At 41.8% G+C, this 19201-nt stretch overlaps 2 protein-coding genes across 4 annotated transcripts in view; one reads left to right on the forward strand and one right to left on the reverse strand.

Annotated features, from left to right (window-relative positions):
• rftn1a (raftlin, lipid raft linker 1a) overlaps nt 1-12199 on the forward strand; it is a 24424-nt gene extending 12225 nt beyond the window's left edge. Inside the window, exons 3-10 of the mRNA XM_046057732.1 lie at nt 1249-1432; nt 3714-3822; nt 6397-7177; nt 7286-7489; nt 9240-9349; nt 9581-9684; nt 10099-10174; nt 10485-12199. Of these exons, the coding sequence (XP_045913688.1) occupies nt 1249-1432; nt 3714-3822; nt 6397-7177; nt 7286-7489; nt 9240-9349; nt 9581-9684; nt 10099-10174; nt 10485-10904 (1988 nt within the window). The 3' untranslated portion in view covers nt 10905-12199. The remainder of the gene's footprint in view (nt 1-1248; nt 1433-3713; nt 3823-6396; nt 7178-7285; nt 7490-9239; nt 9350-9580; nt 9685-10098; nt 10175-10484) is intronic.
• On the reverse strand, nt 12192-18821 carry oxnad1 (oxidoreductase NAD-binding domain containing 1). Of its 3 annotated transcripts, none has more exons than XM_046057734.1 (9): nt 18690-18771; nt 18192-18351; nt 17970-18073; nt 17621-17690; nt 17344-17447; nt 15440-15581; nt 14164-14409; nt 13908-14016; nt 12192-13690 (listed from the first exon to the last, which is right to left on the reverse strand). In XM_046057734.1, exons 3-9 carry the CDS (start codon nt 18065-18067, stop codon nt 13533-13535), a joined length of 927 nt encoding a protein of 308 aa, XP_045913690.1. In that variant the 5' UTR covers nt 18068-18073; nt 18192-18351; nt 18690-18771; the 3' UTR covers nt 12192-13532. The 3 variants fall into 3 exon arrangements, with proteins under 3 accessions (XP_045913690.1, XP_045913691.1, XP_045913689.1); XM_046057735.1 differs by lacking the exon at nt 18690-18771 and adding an exon at nt 18444-18675; XM_046057733.1 differs by lacking the exon at nt 18192-18351 and having other exon boundaries at nt 18690-18821.
• Nucleotides 18822-19201: the final 380 nt, after the last annotated feature.

The raw sequence follows: 19201 nt of genomic DNA on the forward strand, positions 1-19201 counted from the left end.
CCGTTTAAATGTTTGCTTGATGAAAGGCTCTTGTGGTTCCAAGCCAAGCTGATGTGATGGTAGGATTTTCTTGAGGGTTTTTTTCTCCCATTGTTTGACTGAGATGGGAGAAAATGTGTGTTCATGTGCTAGTATCCTAGCATGCTGGCCAGCTTCTCATATGTGTGTGTGTGTGTATGTATGTGTGAACACGCCAGATGATGGAGAACAAATTGAAAATGAGATGGCTTGCGCATCTTTTTTTTTTCCCTGTGTGTGCTTGTGTGTCTAGTTAATTTATTCAGGTTATTTTCTCTTCTCCAGACCCATGCAAATGAGATTGAATGGGAAAGGATGACAAGCATTCAGGCACAAACAGACAGCCTCATATCTCTCCCTCTCTCTGCTCTCTCTGTCCCTCTTTCAATACTGCTGTGCTAACTGCCTATCTCTTTCTGTCTCCCTTTTCTTCTCTCATCTTTTTCCATGCCCCCCTCTCTCTCATACACCTGGCTTCACTCTGCGATACAGAAACACACAGCCGTACATGCACATGTTCCCTTAAAAGCCCGTGAACAGAGAGAGGGCTTTACTACAATGCACCGACCCCGAGAGGGTGGTCCTCGCAAACACTGCGTTCTCCCTGGCGGATTTGCCATGACAGTTTGCTTCCATACGATAAGCTCCACTAACCATTTACACTGAAGTAAAGGGGTTTCTTTCTATTCTATTTGGTAATAAGGGAACTTTGTGTTAGCGATAGCTGCTACGCCCAAGCGGGCAATGTGATAGTATTGTTTCTCCAACCTTTTGATGTATGTGTGTGCATTTCTGACTATATCCTACTGTTAAAGTGTGTGTGTGATGTGCATGAATGTGTGTTCAAAAGACTTTGGGGCATACACTTGTGTTTGTCTGCATGTGTGTGTTTTCCAGAAGCCAGGCTCCTGGTGACAGTGAGGACAACAGAGGCTAATAGTTCTGGTGTAATTAGTTTCACATTTAGCATGAAGATGCCATGTGGTGTCGTTCAGTGGGAATTATCGTAATGAAACATGCTCTGTCTTTGTTTCTTCACATCCTTTCCCCTTTCTCTTTCCCCCTCTTTTTTTCTTCTCTCTTCCTCTTTATTCCAGCTGTTATCCACTTTAAAACCACCTACTACTTTTCCCTGCCTCATTTGCAACCTGTGTTGACCATTTCCCCATTACCTCTTCTTGTCTAACCTTGTTTTCCTCCCTCCCCTCTCACCTGTTCTCCTCCCTCCAGAGGTGCCAGTGTCATCGGTGCTTTGTCTCTCCTCGGTCAGAGAGCTACCAGTTCAGGTCAGGGAACTCTACGCTCAGGGCTTTGTCCTGGTCGCCGTCCACCCATTTGTCCATCCCTGCGGCCCTCGTCACGCGCACATCCAACGCCAGCTCCACAGGGCTGTGCTGGTCCGAGAGACGCCCAGGTACACAAACTAAACACACCCTTGTCTTCAACATTAGCCGCACCTTTATAGAATAAAACAGTTTTGACTGTAATGATTTATGTAGCAGATTTAGTAAGATTAATGAGATGATTGCAGCCAGAAATAGACAGCAGTTAGAAAGTAGCAGCTTTTTTGCGACTTCATTGTCTTGACATTCAAGCCAATTGAGACCCATTATCACAAGCAAAATTCTGCACCTCACCTCCTTCTCTTGATGTAAAATTAATTGCAGATGAGTCAGCCACAAAAATTGTCTAACTTTAGCTTCTCTGTCCCAATTCTTTCACTTTTGACTATACATGATAATACTATACTGTGTAACCCAGTTATTCTTTGATGACACTATAAATCATATAGATATATTTATGCTATAAACTATCAAGGGTAAGGCAAGTTATTCAGGAATTATAATGCATTACTTTTTACTTACTATTACTTTTTGAAGAATTAATATTACTTTACTTATTACTGGTTATTAAAAGTAATTGAAAACAATGCAGCCTCTCAAACCAGATGAAGCTATACAGTACACAATAGGCTATGTTCCAGCTATCGAAAGAATGCCTATCTCCTTTGTTCTCCATTCTTCGTTTAGTTTTTTTGGCTCAAAGCCAAATTGACCTGCCCCTGACCTGCCATGCAATCACGCACAGACATCATCATAAGATGGCAGTTCTGCGTTCAGTTGTGTTCTGATAACACAGTAACACAGAGTTGCTTGGATTAATAACTATGCTTGATGAAGATCTACCAGTTGAAATGGCACAAAATTTGGTATAGACATTCGTTTCCCTATCAGGATGAATTGTAATAACTTTTGTGATCCCATTTTATGTAGCGCCATCATCTGGTCAAAATGTCAATTATGAAATACAATTATTTGGTTTATGGCCAAATACTTCTTATTAATGACATTCAGTCCCATCAGACTCAGCTATAGTTTGTGTTTAGTGCTAATTAGCAAATGTTAGCATACTAACATGCTAATCATTATACCATTCATTTTTCAGATTAAAGGGATAACGTACCCTACAACTCCTAGGGATCTTATATCCTAGTATTTATTCTAGCACTTTATACACCAATTCCTAAAACACTTATTTTCTGACATTTCCAAAACACTGAGTGATCTATAAAACGTGAAATGATCCACACTCATCTTAGAAGAACTTAATGATAATTTGGATGACGAAATGTATCTCTTGTATAGAGATGGGGATCCCTGTGAATCAGTGTTTGTGTCTTCTCATTCAGACAACCACACTTGCATGTAACCTTCCATTTAGTTTAGTAGTTCAGTACTCTTCATAATTAAAGGAATTACGTTGCTTAGCCTACAGTTTGGAGCATCCTCTTGTGTTCTCTCTGTTTTTCATGTGAATTCAAGGAATAGCGTATTGTATACACACTCACTCACTCACTCACACACAAACACGCACACTCTAGTGCACAGGCAGGTGCCAGGCTGCTCCTTTGATGCCCCTCCTGCCAAGTGGTCCTGCTGCTTCCTGGCACCTGTCACCGTGGAGACGGCTGATTGCATCACCAGCTCTCGCCAGAGGGGAACGGCACGCTGAAAGAGAGAAAGCATCTCTCCATCCTTTCATCTGCTTACTTCAGTGATGACCGCCCCCCCCTCTTTCTTTTGTCCTCCACACCCCCCTTCGTCCCCTTTACTCCGCCTTTTATGTCCCCATCACAGCCATCCCCTTTTCATCAAAAACCCCTAAAAATGAAAGAAAAAATAATCTGATAGAACTACTGTTTCAAATCTAGCTGAGAATGTCACTCACGCCTCAGAGCACAAGATATAACCACGGCCTTCCCACTGACCTCAATCCAAATCTGAAGAGGCGTATCTGAATACTCCTTTTATGATGGCTTCTTGCAGTGGGAGCGGGAGGAAATTCAGTTTCTTTCTCTGTCTAATAAGTGTATTGTGATTTCAGTGAAGGTGGGCTCCTTAAATGGAAAATTCACCCTGTACCAGAATTGACATTATTTTTCTGCTGTGTGCATGTCTGCCAGAATCTATAGAGTCGTTTAGACTGTAATGTTACTGGGTGATGGAACTGCTCTGGTGATAATGGACAGGAAACGAACCTAAAGGAAACAGTCCAGGGTAATATTATAACAGTACGAGAACATTTTCCATTTTCTGGTTCATAAAAGCAGAATTGAACTGAGCTAAATGACATGAGTGATGCTTTATGGCGGCATATTTGTTTAAATTCTTTTCATTTCATTTCTCACACTGTAGTTCAGAGAAGAGCCAACTGAGGTGGGGAAGACATCGTCTAGAGACAGATGTGTGTGTGGCAGGTCACCAGGTGGCTGACCCAGAAGTGATCCAGAGCTATGTCAAGAGGGTGAGTTCAAGGGGGAGTGCAATCATGCCAACAAAGCTTGTTGATTCACTCGTTGTCTTCAAATAGAAATGCCTGAAGCTTGCGATAAGAACAATGTTTGCTCTTGTATTTCTCAATCAATGTTCTACAAGTTATGTCTTCTATTTTTTTCCAGGGTAGGTCAAATAGGCTCTTTGTGCACTATATGGCTTTAAGGCACCTACGCAAGGTCGAGGGCTAAACATTTTTAGAATGCCTTCTAGTGAAAACATGCAACAACAAATCTAACTGAAGGGAATTGAATGCTTTATAGGAAAGCAGAATGAGAAAAATATTTTAAATTTATTCTTGTTATTTGTTTAATCCGGTGGGAGTGTTAGGTATGCACAGATCAGATAACTCAGCTCTGGGTATCTGCAGGTGCAGATCTGATACCAGTGCTCTCTTTTTTTCCAAATTTAAAATGTGTATACTTCACTGCAATTGGAATCAGTTTTATAAGGTAACATGATGTCAGGGTGGCATTAAAAACTGAGTTGGCTGCCAGTTGTTCTTTAAACCATTTTTATTAGTTTTGCACAGGCATGCCCAGGTTTTTCAAAATGGCATAAGAAAATTTAACTGTGCGATATTTTTCAAATAAAATAGCAAAGGGCAGCTAACCAGAATAGTAGAAGTTCTAAAATCAAAATCCAGATTTATAGGAGCCAGTGCCAACTCATGTTGGAAAATGCTGGTCATGTGTGTACACTACAATGTACCATACCATGGTGGAACTTAATACTACTAAGTCCATTTAATACTATGATTGATAATGGCATGAACATGCTAAAATTGATTAATTAATTAAAATTACTGCAAAGACCACCGTTTACAGGTCTTTGGGGGTACTACTACAAATGTGAAAAAAAATAGTTTAAACCCCTTTTGTGGCCCGCAGAATGAGGCTAGATTGCTGAACTGTCGGTGGTAAAGTTGCATTATGGGTATTATAGGTGGCTGGTTTTGACAAGGAAGATATGTGTGGAATAAAAACAGTATCTAGTTTGGCTGTGTTGATTTTGATACTTATTTTTTTTTTTCTAATGTCATGAGTGACAGGGTTTTGACAATGTTAAAAGAGTGCAATGCTAAATCGGTGGAGTACTCTTTAACAATCCACCCCTCCCTCCTTCTCTGTCTCCCTACTTGTTACATTGTTTTCGTGTGTGCCTTTCATGTTGGCGCAGCACTACTGTGACAGTGAAAGAAACATTACGGGGCTCAAAAGGCTACAGGCAACTGCCTATAATTGGCTGTCTGCGCCATATGGTAACCCTGCCTCTGGTCCTGACATGCAGCGCTTGTCCAATTCAAATGGAGCAAATCTGATTAGAGGTTTTCCATTTCAAATATTGCAAATTTACCTGATTCGAAGGATTTTTTTAACATCACTGGATTCCCACTAGTTGCATCTCCTGTGACACTGCTCAGAGTGTAAGACTTCTTAGTGTAACTAGGAAACAGAAGGAGGAGCTACAGTATATAATAAATGGAAGGTTACAGAAGTTATGATGAACTATAGTGAGACCTTAACCCTGTGATACCCTGCCAACCACAGCGTCATCACTGGCATTTATCAGCTGTGAAACTCACTTTTAGTCTCCCTGCTCATGAATTTGCCAGCAGTCCCACAATGGGAAATGAAAATGTGCTCTATTGAATAGATTTGCATCTGAACACCCATAGAGCACAAAGGGAAACCTGATTGGATGGAAATGCACATCACTGAGTATAATGTGATAGGCTTCAGCAGCGTGATATGAATAACCAATCAGATCACAAACTGCCAGAGAGAGTTAGAGATAAGAACCCAGGAGCAGCACCGGGCAGACAGTGACAGGCTGGTGCGTGCGTGCGTGCGTGCGTGCGTGCGTGCGTGCGTGCGTGCGTGCGTGCGTGCGTGCGTGCGTGCGTTCAGTTCTGAAATCCTGTACTTCTAATTTCCCTACCACTCACTATCCCACCCACTCTCAATCTGTCCTCGGACATACTCATCAGATAAAACAGTGTGAGTATGTGTGTAATTGCTAGTGTGTTGGATGGTAATAGAGAGACTCTTTATATATATATGATGAGTGTGTATGAATGAGTGAAGTGTCAAAAGTAGTGGGTAATAGGGGAAGATGTGTCTCATTATTGTTTGGTGGTAGTTTGCAATCTGATTTCTCTCCCGTTGAGTCTGTCTAAAACTGTCAGCCCAAATATCAACTGACAATTAACCACCAGAGCTCCGTGGGAGAGAGGGCGACACACACACACGCACACACGTACACACACGGATGCATTGAGATAATGAGGTCCTTTTGTCATTTGAATATTTGATCTTTGCAGATGATTAGGTAGGTTGTTATTTTGCAGAAAATCTGCTCTGCGTACGTCAGCCTTTGTTTGTGTGTAAATGAGGCTTTGTTTGTCTGAGAACAGAAGAAGAGACTGCAAATTTATTTGTGGCGCTGTGAATGACATCCTTTATATTTATGCGTCACTCAAATGGATTCTAATAATATAGGTGTTTACGGATATTAACAATGTGTGTGCATGTCACCCCTATAGATCCAGGATGTAGCAGAGCAAGGGGTGATGTTTGTGGGCTTTCTCCAGCAGCCAGGCGGAGGACCCTGTTTCTTGGGGCACTGGGATCCTGAGGAGCTGTCCTCTTTACATTCAAGCCCTTCACCCATTCATCGACACCCGTTTAGTGCCAACACCAGCCCAACAGATCCTACAGAACCACATCATGATGACATAGAATCTGACCATAACCACTCTGAACCTCAAGAGTTAGATCATGACAGCGCAGAACATAACCCACAGGACCACAAGCCTTTGGTGCCAAGAGAACCAGACTTCAGTCCTCTGAAACCCATCCAGAGTACAGAGCTTAACCAACAAGAGTCCAGTGAGCAAATCCAGACCTTACAGATCAGCCTCAAAGAGTCACTAGAATCTACAAACCAACCTCAAGATCACAGCAAACCCAGGAGAGATACAGTTCTTGGGTGTCCACATCAAAGCCCAGCAGAAGCCCAAGGGAACCAGCTGTGTCCCAGCCCTCCTGAAGCTGCAGGTATAATCAGACAGCAGAGGGACCAACTACCAGACCTCAAAGAATCCACAGAGAAACATTTTAACCTTTCCAACCAGAGAGATAGACAAAGTTCAAGCTCCGACAGCTGGCTCAGCTCTCCAGAACTGGATCGAAACCATGAAAGAAAGTCCAACTCTACCTGTACAGACGGGGAAAGCAGGGTGACGACACACAACAACAACAACCATATCCGGCTCAAGAGTTCAGAGAAAGATGAGAATTCAACTTCACCACCAGCGCAGGCTAGTAAGTAACCTGTTTCCTGTTTGTAGTGGCGACAATGGACAAATCATCATCATGCAAAACTCTATTTGTCCAATTGTCCATTTTCCTTTTCTTTTTGTGTGCCTGCAGGGATGCAGCTCTTTGCCTTATACAATCACACAGGGGATCTGAACACTTCTCTGAGGTTCTACTCACTCAGGGTGCCACTGCAAGTACAAAAGGAAGCAGGGCTAGTCACAGAAGTTGACACACACTGGCTTGACCACATGACACAGCATTTCACCAGTGGCGCGCATCTCATTGACGGGTTCTTCCATCTTGGAGATGATAACGGTATGTTTCATGGCTATAGCAACGAACTATTTCTGATTATGTCATTTAAGAAGCACATTCACCCTACAGTCAGACATAAACATTACAGAGTATGCAAAATTTGTAAAAGGTGTGCAAATGTACCTAAGAAGTGTTTTATCTAGGCAGCAGAGTGCCAAGGCACTGATTCTTGCGTCCTCACTCATGATGGAAGCTTGGATACCGCTAACATGAGGGTTTCATCCATTTTTGATTTTCCGATTCCTTCAAAAGTGATCACTTTCGAGATGGATTGCATTAGTCAGTGGGGCAAATTTGATAGTCGGAGTTCATCAACATTAAACCCTACATAAAAAAACACCTCACAAATCAATTTCAAATCCACTGATTGCAGCAATCCACATTTAAATACATTGATTTTGGCCTAAATTTTTTATGAAATCCTGCTGTGACTGAGCTACATGTTAAAAATGTGCCATGATGTCTAAGCCAATCAGCTTAAAGTAAAACTCCCCTAATACCACAACACAAACCCCTTACCCGCCAAAATAAAATTGTCTTGTTGTATAAACTTCAATAGATATTATGGCCAGAGCAATAAGCTATAAACGCAACATTGACACATTATAAGGTTAATATGGACGATGTGTTAGCAGACAGTTGTCTATTTACACATCCAGCAGATACAGAGCAACGCAGCATTCATTTGTCATCACCATGGGTTACCACTTTCACAGTTACTTAATCTATTGTTAATATAAAAATTGTTGTCCCAGTACTCCCCTTATTCACATCTGTTATTTTCACACTGCAGATGCACTATCCACAACCTATCTGAGTAGTTTGTCCACTTTGTTAATACTAAGTACTAACTTAATAATCACAACTATTCATGCATAATAATGAGTTTAACATTTGAGAGTTCACTTTAGCATGTCAACCTTTTTTTAATGTCCTGCCCCATCTAGGCTGTGACTGGACATTGAGCTCATCGGCTTTCTAAAAAGTTGAACACGTTTCAACAAAAGGCACCCCATAAGGTCGTTCCTTGTACGATCGGCAGAAGCCCAGGATACATTCTTTTTTCTCTACTTTTAGTGTGTCACACAAACGATCAGCACAGCTCTGTTGTGCCATCATCTCGTGATTGACTCGTGTTCTCCTTGTGCCCTTTTGGAGCCAGGCTTGTAAGGTTGATGTAATGTTACTTGGACTAGCTACCAACAGAGAAAAGCAGACTGGTGAGAATGGGAACAGGTGAGCGTCACATAGTGCCCCCTGGGCAATGTAGTTCATGTAGAGCCATTGTGAATTGCCCAGATAACCTGATATGGAGGTGGCAGAAAATAGTACCGTCAGCTTCTGAGATGTGCTGGTGCGCAAGAAAAAGTCACGGCACACCAAAGAAAAAAAATGTAAAGTGCCAGTATTGTTCCCGCCCACTTCAAGCACAGATTACTGCAGCTTTAAAGCAAATGTTTCACTTTACCTCCTGACTTTAACTTAAGAATTTTCACTGGTTCATTTCAAGAGGAAAAGGCTTCTCAGGCTGTAGATCTCTGCTGGATGATATGCATGGAGTTACGTGCCGTAAGTCTGCGGCTTACGGCATAAGTCACTGTTCAGTCACCCATGGAATAAGTAGGCTTAAGCCAAAGAGAGCAGGGGATCAATAGTGAGAGTGTGGAGATGAGCTTGTGACTCCTGTCTGAATCACATACAATCTTCTCTGTTTATCTGACTCAGTCTGTAATTTGTCCTGTTTCTCCAGACAATGGGGTTTCATCCGTGGATAGTGTGTTCATCTTCCAGAGCTCCGCAGAGGAAACCACAAACACTTCCTACGACGCCATCGTGGTTGAGCAATGGACCGTTGTTGATGTGGGTCTGAGTTTTTAATACTCTGGAGAAGATGTGCACTTTGAGAAATTCTTTGTGACTGAAGACTTAAGCTGCCTTCTGTCAAACATTACATAAGAGTGGAGATGATGGAAAGTAGCGTGCCGAGCTTAAATGTGCCTACCTGCACTTGTGCTGTAATGTGTTTGTGCAGTTTTTCCTTGTGTGCGTTTGGACCGTATACGTCTAAGCGATTTTCTGTCTCTTTTCCAGGGTGTTGTGGTGAAAACAGACTACATCCCCTTGCTCCAGTCTCTGGCTCAGTATGGATGGAAGCTGATGTGTGTGTTACCCACACCAATTGTCAAGACCAACAGGTACAGTTCACTACCAAGATAACACCGTTGCAACCATAAACTCACATCTCTACTAAACTCTTTTTTTACTTTACATTCAGTCACTTTGAATAACTAAGATCACAAAGTAAGACTAATTACAATGCCTGTCTCATTTTTTTGGGATTAGGGCTGACAGCGTAGTTTAGATACACATGACAGATGGTTCGAGATCTGACAAATCATGATCATATGCTCCTCTCAACATGAAACTGCTTTTGAAGTCTGTCGGCGCTGCGAACAAAAACACAGTCGCTGATGTGCTGTTGTCTTGTAACCTGTCACTTTGCCAACCGCAGTGAACAGAAACTGGATTTCAATCCATGTAGTGATATGCAAGCTCCTCAGATTATAACAGGTAACAGTGGTAAAAGTGCTGTTCTCTTCTTTCTGCAGTGACGGGAGTCTGTCGACCAAGCAGATCCTCTTCCTTCAGAGACCCATTTTGCAACGCAAGAGAAAAGACTTCAAGGTTTGTTCCGCCTTGTCTTCCATCTTCGCAGCAAATCTGTCACTTGTGTCTGTTGTGCCTTTAGGATACATGACTTTATGTCACAGAAGGTGCCATTAAAAAGTCATGTTACTAAATATGGGATGTACAGCAAATATAAACCAGCTCAGGAAAAGTCTAATAATAGGTAAACAGTCATCCTCAAACTGTACAGGAGAGAGGCGTCAATGAAAGAGGCTTTGTTGTGGTTTGTCAGGTGTCTGGAGAGATGGAAAGAAAAATACACTGCACAAAGCCCAAAACTGTCTCAAACACATCTATTTGGTTTCAGATGCTGAACCTCAGGGGTCGTAGCAAGGCAAAGAAAAAATCTTCTGGAGATATGCAAGATGAGAGCGAGAACAGGTCCCCTGTGATGGAGACAGAGATGGACAGGTTACGAAAAAACACAGAAGAGGCAGAGGGGAGGAAGAGCAGGGACAGGGGAAAGAGCGAAGGAGTGAGCCTTCAGGAAGGCCGTGAGGAGAGTGAAGAGGATGCACGGCATCAAAAGGACGTCTCGTTCCTATCGGGGAGCAAGGCTTCTGTTGAAGAGCAGGAAGAGGAAACCGACATTGATGAGATCCCACTGTCCAAGCAGGAGAAGTTGGTGAGATGGACAGATGTGTGTCAGAGAGATGATGGAGGGGTCAAGGAAGAGGTGAAGACAGAAGAGAGGATCAAACAGCAGCTGTTTTCCGGTGTCTGTTGACACATTGGGCACAAAGCAGGCATGTGGGAGCTGAGACCTTTTTAGCACTTGGAGGAAGGAAAAAAAAAAAAAAAAAAAAAAAGCCTTTTAAAATAACATTTTGTTGATCTGGATTTTTAGTTCCTCTGCGGACGAACCAGATGTAGCCAGTCATACTGTTACTAGTCATCATGTTTTGCTTCAGTCTGCTGTTTACGGCGTAAACACTGAGTTTTTGAGGTTGTAGCTCCCATAAATGGGAAAGTATTGTGCAGTTCTCATCTTTGGGTCAGTGTTGCTATTTGATGTATCCTTATATGAAATGAAACCGTACCAGGCTATGGAGTACAACCACCAGTCCAAGCCTTAAGTATTATTTTTTTGCCCATTGTTGTATTTTACTACTTTCTTGTAATAGGACTGTTTAAAAAAGGGACAACTGATTTCACTGGGTTTGCTGTATTTTTATATGTAAAGTATATAATTTAAGATAGAAACAAGAGGGGGAAATTTGGTGGGGGGAAAAGTGTGTAGTACACTACAAACGATATCGACCGATATATAGTTTAAAATTCTCTTTTGGGTATCGGTTAGGCTCTACACTGCATTGAGATGTTAGATGGCACATTTTACTAGGCCTAAAGTTAAAGGTTCAGTTCATGTAAATTACAAAAAAAAATAATTCTGTCACTTAACTGTAGTCTTTTGGTCAGGTTTTGAGACTTCCATCTCTTAGATTTCTTCACCTTAACACAATGTAGGTGAAAGGAATTTTGTTTGTGTTGCTCATTACATAAAAAAAAAAAATCAAAACTAAAACATTTCTTTCCAGAAGCAATCTCCCGGATACCCCACATAACACACACAACACATGGACGACTGTTTTCTTGAGGTATATTTCTACAGTAGAAAACCGTTCCTATGGAAACTGATTACTTCGAGGTCTGTCTGTTATCCAGAGTAACTGGAACATTGCTTCTGGAAAGACACTTTTTTGGTAATTTTTTAATGCAATTTTTTCCAATGCTGGGAGCATCACAAATGTCTATTTACCTCCACTGTAACTGAGTGGTAGCAGACATTTCAGAGACAAATCTGGCTGATTCAAACTAAAATTTGTCTGTTTGGTTAGATTCTACAAGAGGCAAGTGAAAAGTGCTTTTTATAATTTGGATGAGCAGACCTTTCATCATCAGAAAATGTGTAAATTAGAAATCAACAATTTATTAATTATTTCTGGGACCACATCATGTTGTGTGTAAGCAGTGTGACATGTAAGTCTTTATAGAAAAGCGGAGGTCAATAAAGTGGTGGAAAACAGACTCCTTTATTCCTGTTTAATCTCATTTTACCAGGATACACAATTTCCTCATGAGGAAAAAACGCAGAAACAACTCGAAAATGAGTTTTGACAGCGCAACCCCCCCTACTGAAACAACAAGAAGAAGCTCGCAACCATCTCAGGGGGATGTTCAGTGATCCAAGCCGACCAGAGACCACCTGGAGGTTCCATTACAGTGCACCATGGGATACTCGCTCCACCTCGGGTTGAGAAACAGTTTGGGTATGTGGAAGTGTGTATTTGGGATATGTGCTGTGTATGCATGTAACTGTGAGAGTGAGTAAAACAGGCCACTGGCCAATATGTGGGAGACTGTTTTTGACTCTAAAAATACATGTGTAAATTTCGCATGTGACTAAAAATGATCAGGCAAACAACTCTAAAATCTTCAGTTCCGCAAATAAATAGCTCTGAGTTATAAGTATATATACACACACATAGTATAACACTTCTAAGAACACAAATTATTAAATTAGCAGAGGTATTTGATGAACAGGTACAACATGTACCATGTAAAATAAAAGTATAGATTGCTATTACTGGCACTGATCCTTTATATCTTAGGGACTTTAGAGCAATAGTTTGACAATTTGGAAAATAAACAGCCATGTTGGCTGTTTCCCTCTAATTCAGTCTTTACGCTAAGTTAAGCTAAGCAGCTGTAGCTTTATGTTTAGCTAACAGGTACAAGAGGGGTATTGACCTCATCTAACATCTTTACAAGGAAGTGAATAAGTGTATTTCCAAAAATGTGAAATTACTTTGAGACAATAGGTATAGGGAGTGGGTAAACATTTAGGGGTAAATTTGGGGTAACGCTAGCATCATCTATTAATTTGTTTAAACAGAACACCATTCATGCAAATACACACTGGAAATGAGATTGATCGAAATGAGACGTTAACTTCTGTGTCACAATGTGTGAATCATACACTTTAAGCAGACACTGGAGTTGCAGGTTTGTTGCAATATTCAGCAAGGCAGGGAGCTGAAACGCTTCTTGCCGAAGTTAAGATTTTACAGTCCTTTTTAAATTATAATAAATAAAACTCATCTCTTTTGTCTTTGTGAATCAGCTGCTAGCTGAAGAGCGGGCGGTCCCAGATGTCTGTCACAGGCACAGTTCACAGCAGCAGGGATCGGAGGTGAATTTCCTCAAGTATTTGAGCACTCACATTAAAGTCATTATCACAGTTACTATTATTTCAGTTACTTTCCACTCACCACATCCCATAACATCCTCCCCTGCAATAAGGAGCGTTAGTCAAGAGGACAACACTGTAACTTTCTGGGAAGTGCAAGAGGTTCTACCACCACTTCTCAAAGAGGATTCTGTCTTTTGGGAGACCAAAGTCCATGAGGGTTTTGGAAATTGCTTCGATCATTGGCGGGGGGCCGCACAGGAAACACAAAGTCCTTTGCAGGTCCACATGAGCATGCAACTCATCCTCTGTGATTCTCCCGCCTGGGGAAACACAAAGGGAAGTCAATTAATCAAGACCCAGTGCTGCGGCACCAATTCCCTCCGAGTCGCCCATGTGGAGCTTTGATAGTGCCTGTTCTACATGATGACAGAGATAAATCAACAAAGACAGACTATTGTAGAATGTGACAGTCACTAAATCATCCCTGCTAAACAATACACGTGTGTAGCAATGTGTGTGTGTGCAGAGATTACTTACACTTGAGAAATGGCTGGAGGTGTGGGTCAACATCTGTACACTGTTGCGTGACGTGGAAGTCACAGGAGAACTTGTCAGGGAAATCCCGACACGCCTCAATGATGGAGCTCTGGGAACACAGAGGGTAGATAAGACATTTGTAACAGAGTTCCTCTTTACACACTGCAACACACCCACCACCATATTGTTGACAAACACATGGACAGTAAAATCAGCAAGTTGACTAATATTATATATAAATACTACAAGGACACACCTTAAAGAGCAGCTCCTGTGTGTTCTTGGCGCTGTAGCAGAGGTGGACAGAGCCTATGTTGTAGTCCCGCCCACCAGAGGCACAGTTCAGACGCAGCAGATCTGTGGTGTGCAACAGGATAGAGTACAAGGGATTGATCCCTACGCCACCGGCCACCAGCAGCAAATCCACGGACGGGTCTGAGGGTGACAGGTCAAAGAAGAAGTCCCCACCGACACGCATTGCCACCCGGGCGCCGACTGTACACTGAGGGGAAGGAGGGAAGAGAAAGCGATAAAAATCAAGACAGAAAATGAAAAAGACAGACTCAGAAAAAGGTAAAAGGAGATAACAGACTGTGTTGAGCTGGCTCCCAATATTTCTCTTTGCTCAGCAGCTGAAATCCCTTTTTAGATATGAAATATATTCCAAGGAAACTTACAGCATTGCTTTAACAACATCGAAGCCTCAGGAAATAGTAAAAAGACACTTTTAGATCAGCATGCATATGCACAACAAACCTATGGTATGGTTGGAAGCGATTTCCCAAGTTGCGCAGAGAAGGTCTTTTGAAGTCAAAAGGAGCAGTGAATATGCTTTTGTACACATGAGCACACATACACGTAATGCTCGCACTCTTAATCTGCCATCACGGTCCCCACACTATTCCTGCTCGCAGAGAGGAGTCGGAGCGCAATATCAAACACATGGCTCATCAAGCGATCTCAGAGCAGAGCGCTGTAAGTCTCACATCACGGTGCTTTCTGATACTTATTTACACGCGGCGTGGTGGCTCAAAGCTATTTATTAAGGCCCATCATCAAACACAGAAGCTGCAAACAAACAGAGTACAAAAATGGAAGGGAAACATTGTTCATATTCACACGACTACTCGCGCACACTGGATTAAAAAAAAGCTACCTTTTGGAGCATGTCATAGTACAATGTTATGCACTAAAAATTAATAGATTAGAATATATAAACATATGATGAAGGGAGCAAAGACTTCAAAGCTTTCAATTGTTACTTCTCCATTTATGTATTCACACAACCTTTATTTATCCTGCGTGCACGCTTTTTCAGAATGTCTTGCTTGAGTTTTAGTGTTACTACCACAATTCTACTTCTGAGCAACTACACAGGCAATTTTGAATTTGTCAATTCACGTTAGGTAACAAAAGCCTAAAAGAAAAATATGAACAGGGGAAGAAATAACCATCTATCTCATACATATGCTAACAGTGTAATCTTCCAAAACATTAGACAGATATATAGGGAAAATGACTGCCCCACTCACTGTGGTGTGGACCCAGAGCGCTGGGGGGTGTTTGGTGTATTTGACAGCCAGTTCAACAATGCCTTCCCTCTGCAGCAAACCCGGACTGGAGCACATGGAGAAACCTCCCACCTTCTCTACGCCGGGAATGAAGAAATCTACCCTGCACACACAGCCACAAAAAAAAATAAACAATTAAATCATAACTTAATTATTTAATATGTCAACTGATTTATTGTGGATGTTTGAACTTAATTAGATAATTAGTGAAGCTAAAGCTATTAGGAGTTGAAAATTTGTTCCTGTTCTTCACTCTGACGTGACAATGCTAAGTCTAACCATGGATGTATTGTTGCGTGGTGCCCTTTGACCTCAGTGAAGGGGGCAGAACTGTTCTTGAAACCAAGTAGAACAAAACCACACCAGATGGAAAGTTGCCTGCTAGTTAGTTTAAACAAAGTGTAGCGTCCCGGTCTTACACACAACGTGGTCGGGTCTGTCCATCAACATACAAGGCACAGTACCCCCAGAGGAAAACAGCAATGCTAAACAGTTGGACTAATGTTCCACCAACACAATGACCCACTGTTGCACTAGAGAGAGACACTGACTCCACAACCCTCAGAGGCATCATAAATATGGATCTGCTATGAAGACACATATGTTCCACCCACCTCATCCTTGTCCTCCTCCTCTCCCACCTGGAGATGAACAACTAAACAGTCCTTTTTCTAAAAAAAAAAAAAAACACTGAAACTCAAGGATTTCCATTCATTACCAGACACCGCAGGGAAACTGGCTGCCGGTTTTACATCTCACCACCGCCCACCTACAGTATGGTCTCAGTTACATATACTGCATGTGCAGGGTACACTAATTAGCGTTGGCAACGCTGACTGACAGACACAGAAAAAAGATCTGCCTTCATTGAAGAAGTACTTAACTTGCTATTATGATTATATGAGAGTCACCGGAAGTTAGCTTAAAACCTAAAACATTTCCCAGTATTCTGGATCGTCAAAAACAAGGCAGAGTCTCAAGAGCCTTTCAAGTCAAAACTGCACATGCAACTCAGTGCATTCAGCAGTTACCTACACAAATCTAAGAAAAAAATTTAGCTTATCAAGTCCCCAACTATTTGGTTTAACCTGACAAAAAGCTCTCTTTGATCCTTCCATCAGCAGATCTGACACATTTCTTGACAATTTTCTTCTTATCAACAATAATCTTGAGCTGGCTCACATGTTGACTGGGATGTAGGATTTTTAACTCCTGTGAACTGTAAAAGTTTTGTTGGAAAAGAAAACCACCAGGCCATATCAAGCACAATGCCACCACCTTGTGGTTACTATGAGCACTGCAGGCACTGTGAAAGGACTCCAGGGGGAAGTTACAGACTGCACTCTGTAAGTAATCTGGACATATGTATTTTGGCAGGTTCTGCTGATTTCTGTTTCATGACAACGTGATGTTTTACTATGGTAACTTCTACTTTGAGGCGAATAGGTTAGAGACAAGTTTATGGTTCAATTGCCAGGCTGCATTCCTGGCTTTATAGATTATGTAACAGCACTGTTGCCCTTGTCAATCATGGGAGGTTATACATTTCACCTAAATTGCATTGTCACCCCTTGTTTTGAAACTGCAAACGATGTGTTGTTTGCTTTTGATGTGTTCCGTGCCACCACGGATTTGAGTTGTGCATTCCTCTATGTAATGTTCTTTAAATGCTTGGGTATCTGACAGAAGCACAACCCCGATTATATTAATTTGTCCTAACGGGAGAGGTCACAAATTACTAGTTAAATAAAACTTGTCAAAGCCAGAGTAACTTTTCCCACTCATGATGCAGTACCTCAGGTGGCACAACACAATGTGACAGTGTTCCTTCATCTGACAACAAGTTAATGCTAGTGTCTACTCACCACTGTCCCGCTTTGAAGGTGAAGTCTGGATGGACAGCAATTCTCAAACGTTTCACCATCTCCGACTCATTTATAATGCCACATACTTTAGCTGGATACAGAACCTGTTGTTAGCCGGTCAAGCACAAAATACACACACATTCACAGGAAGAGAGCAGAGTTTATGAGTGTGTTAATAATCTTTGGATGGACTGTCAGTAAATTACACTGTTAGTAAGAGGCACAGGTAATGAATACATTACATATTGATGTATTCAAATACAAAATATCAACTTACATTTTGTCTGGAGTTGTTCGCTGTTCTCTGTAGATGGTCCATTTGCCTTCTGGAGGACATATTTCTTCTTCTAAAAAAAAAGGAGGTAGTTGCTGTTCACTTGTCTTGTGGGAAATATTCTTTATGCATTGAGTGAAGAGCTACAAAGCAGCATGGCATGTGGACTTTGGCCTCATGGCTAGCAAGCAACAACAAACTTAAAGGGCCAGTTCGCCTAAATCTGGTTTTCGTGATTTGGGTGAAGCATATCTTTAAGTTAAAAAAATCATAATTTAATTATAGTTTCCTTGGTGTCAGTCTTTACAGTGCCCCAGGAGTGAGCAGCCAGGTACATTTCAATGAAACTCACCTTGTGAAGGAGCTGGGGCCCAGAATCCGGCAGCAGAGGAGACCGGCAGGTGGGCAGAAGCTTCGGGCAACTGATGACAAGAAACAGGGGACGCTCATCTCGACCTGGGCGGATATCCGAAAAGAGCAGAGAACATCTGGCATTAGCTGTGGGAGCCCACCGCTTGTCATTTAACGTTACTTATAAATCACATATATCAATATCGGCAGTTAATATATTTACCCCTTTCTTCAGTGTTTCGTTTCGCTTTATAAAATCCCCGGTACAGCAGCTGTAAATTCTACAGCTGAGCCCCTCAACAATGCCGTTTAACTAAAACATCACCCCTCTGGCTGGGATGGCACCGCACGCCAAACTCCGCTTATGGAATAGTCCAGCATACCTTCACATTCACACCAGGAACATGTCACCAAACGACACCCGAAAACATGCCTCAAGACCTCAGTATAAGTGATATTGTTCGCTGCCACCAACCGGAGTGCCCTTCAGTTCACGATCATGAAAGGAACAAGAGGCAGCCCGATCCTAAAACGTTACATCCTGATCAAAAAGCGGCTCTGTGTAATATTGTGATTATTTTAAACGGAGTTTGGAATAACCTCCTCTGTCATGCGGCTAATAGTTAGCTCTCCAGCTAAAGCTGCTAGCAAGTCAATGCCGGTTTGTTATTTGACACAGACACATAATAGACACATACAAGTGCTGTCCTCTTCTTCTTACCGAGATAAGATGTTTGTCAAATGGTGTTACTATATAACCTTGGTCATGTTATTTTTATAACACACTACTGAGGCCTTCTTCTTCTGTGATGTTGTACGGCCGCTTGCGTCTTCTTCTGCGAGAAAAGGACAATTCAATTTGTTGCAGTATCGCCCTCTCCTTGTTGGTTGGCTCCTAGCTTCTAGGCATTAGCCATTGCGATACAGTATACAGTGTAGACTAGATTTTTGACCCAACTAAGTAGGCTACATTTTCTCAAGTAGGCTACTGTTTGCAAAATACACCAGTTGTACCGTTTTATGGGTTGCAGTATGAGGTCTCGCCCCTGGATCAACATAATCATCTTTACCAGAAAAAAAATCAAGTGAAGAATTTCATTTTCAAATGATTAAAAATTCATCATTATGTAATTTGCTGTGTATTTGGATTACTGTAAACAGATATTTGTCTATTTATATCCATGCACATGTTGGTAGGCACAATATTGAACTTTTATTTATGCTGCTCACGTT

The sequence above is a fragment of the Micropterus dolomieu genome, linkage group LG09 (genome assembly GCF_021292245.1).
Source record: "Micropterus dolomieu isolate WLL.071019.BEF.003 ecotype Adirondacks linkage group LG09, ASM2129224v1, whole genome shotgun sequence".
Taxonomy (NCBI): Eukaryota; Metazoa; Chordata; class Actinopteri; order Centrarchiformes; family Centrarchidae; genus Micropterus; species Micropterus dolomieu.

What these genes read in the sequence shown, in the direction of transcription:
- oxnad1 (XM_046057733.1), bottom strand. Translation starts at nt 18,067, where the DNA reads ATGAGCGTCCCCTGTTTCTTGTCATCAGTTGCCCGAAGCTTCTGCCCA. An exon ending in GGCCCCAGCTCCTTCACAAG is followed by an intron (nt 17,691 to 17,969) that starts GTGAGTTTCATT and finishes CTTTTTTTTTAG; the next exon opens with AAGAAGAAATATGTCCTCCA. An exon ending in CACAGGAGCTGCTCTTTAAG is followed by an intron (nt 14,017 to 14,163) that starts GTGTGTCCTTGT and finishes CTGTGTTCCCAG; the next exon opens with AGCTCCATCATTGAGGCGTG.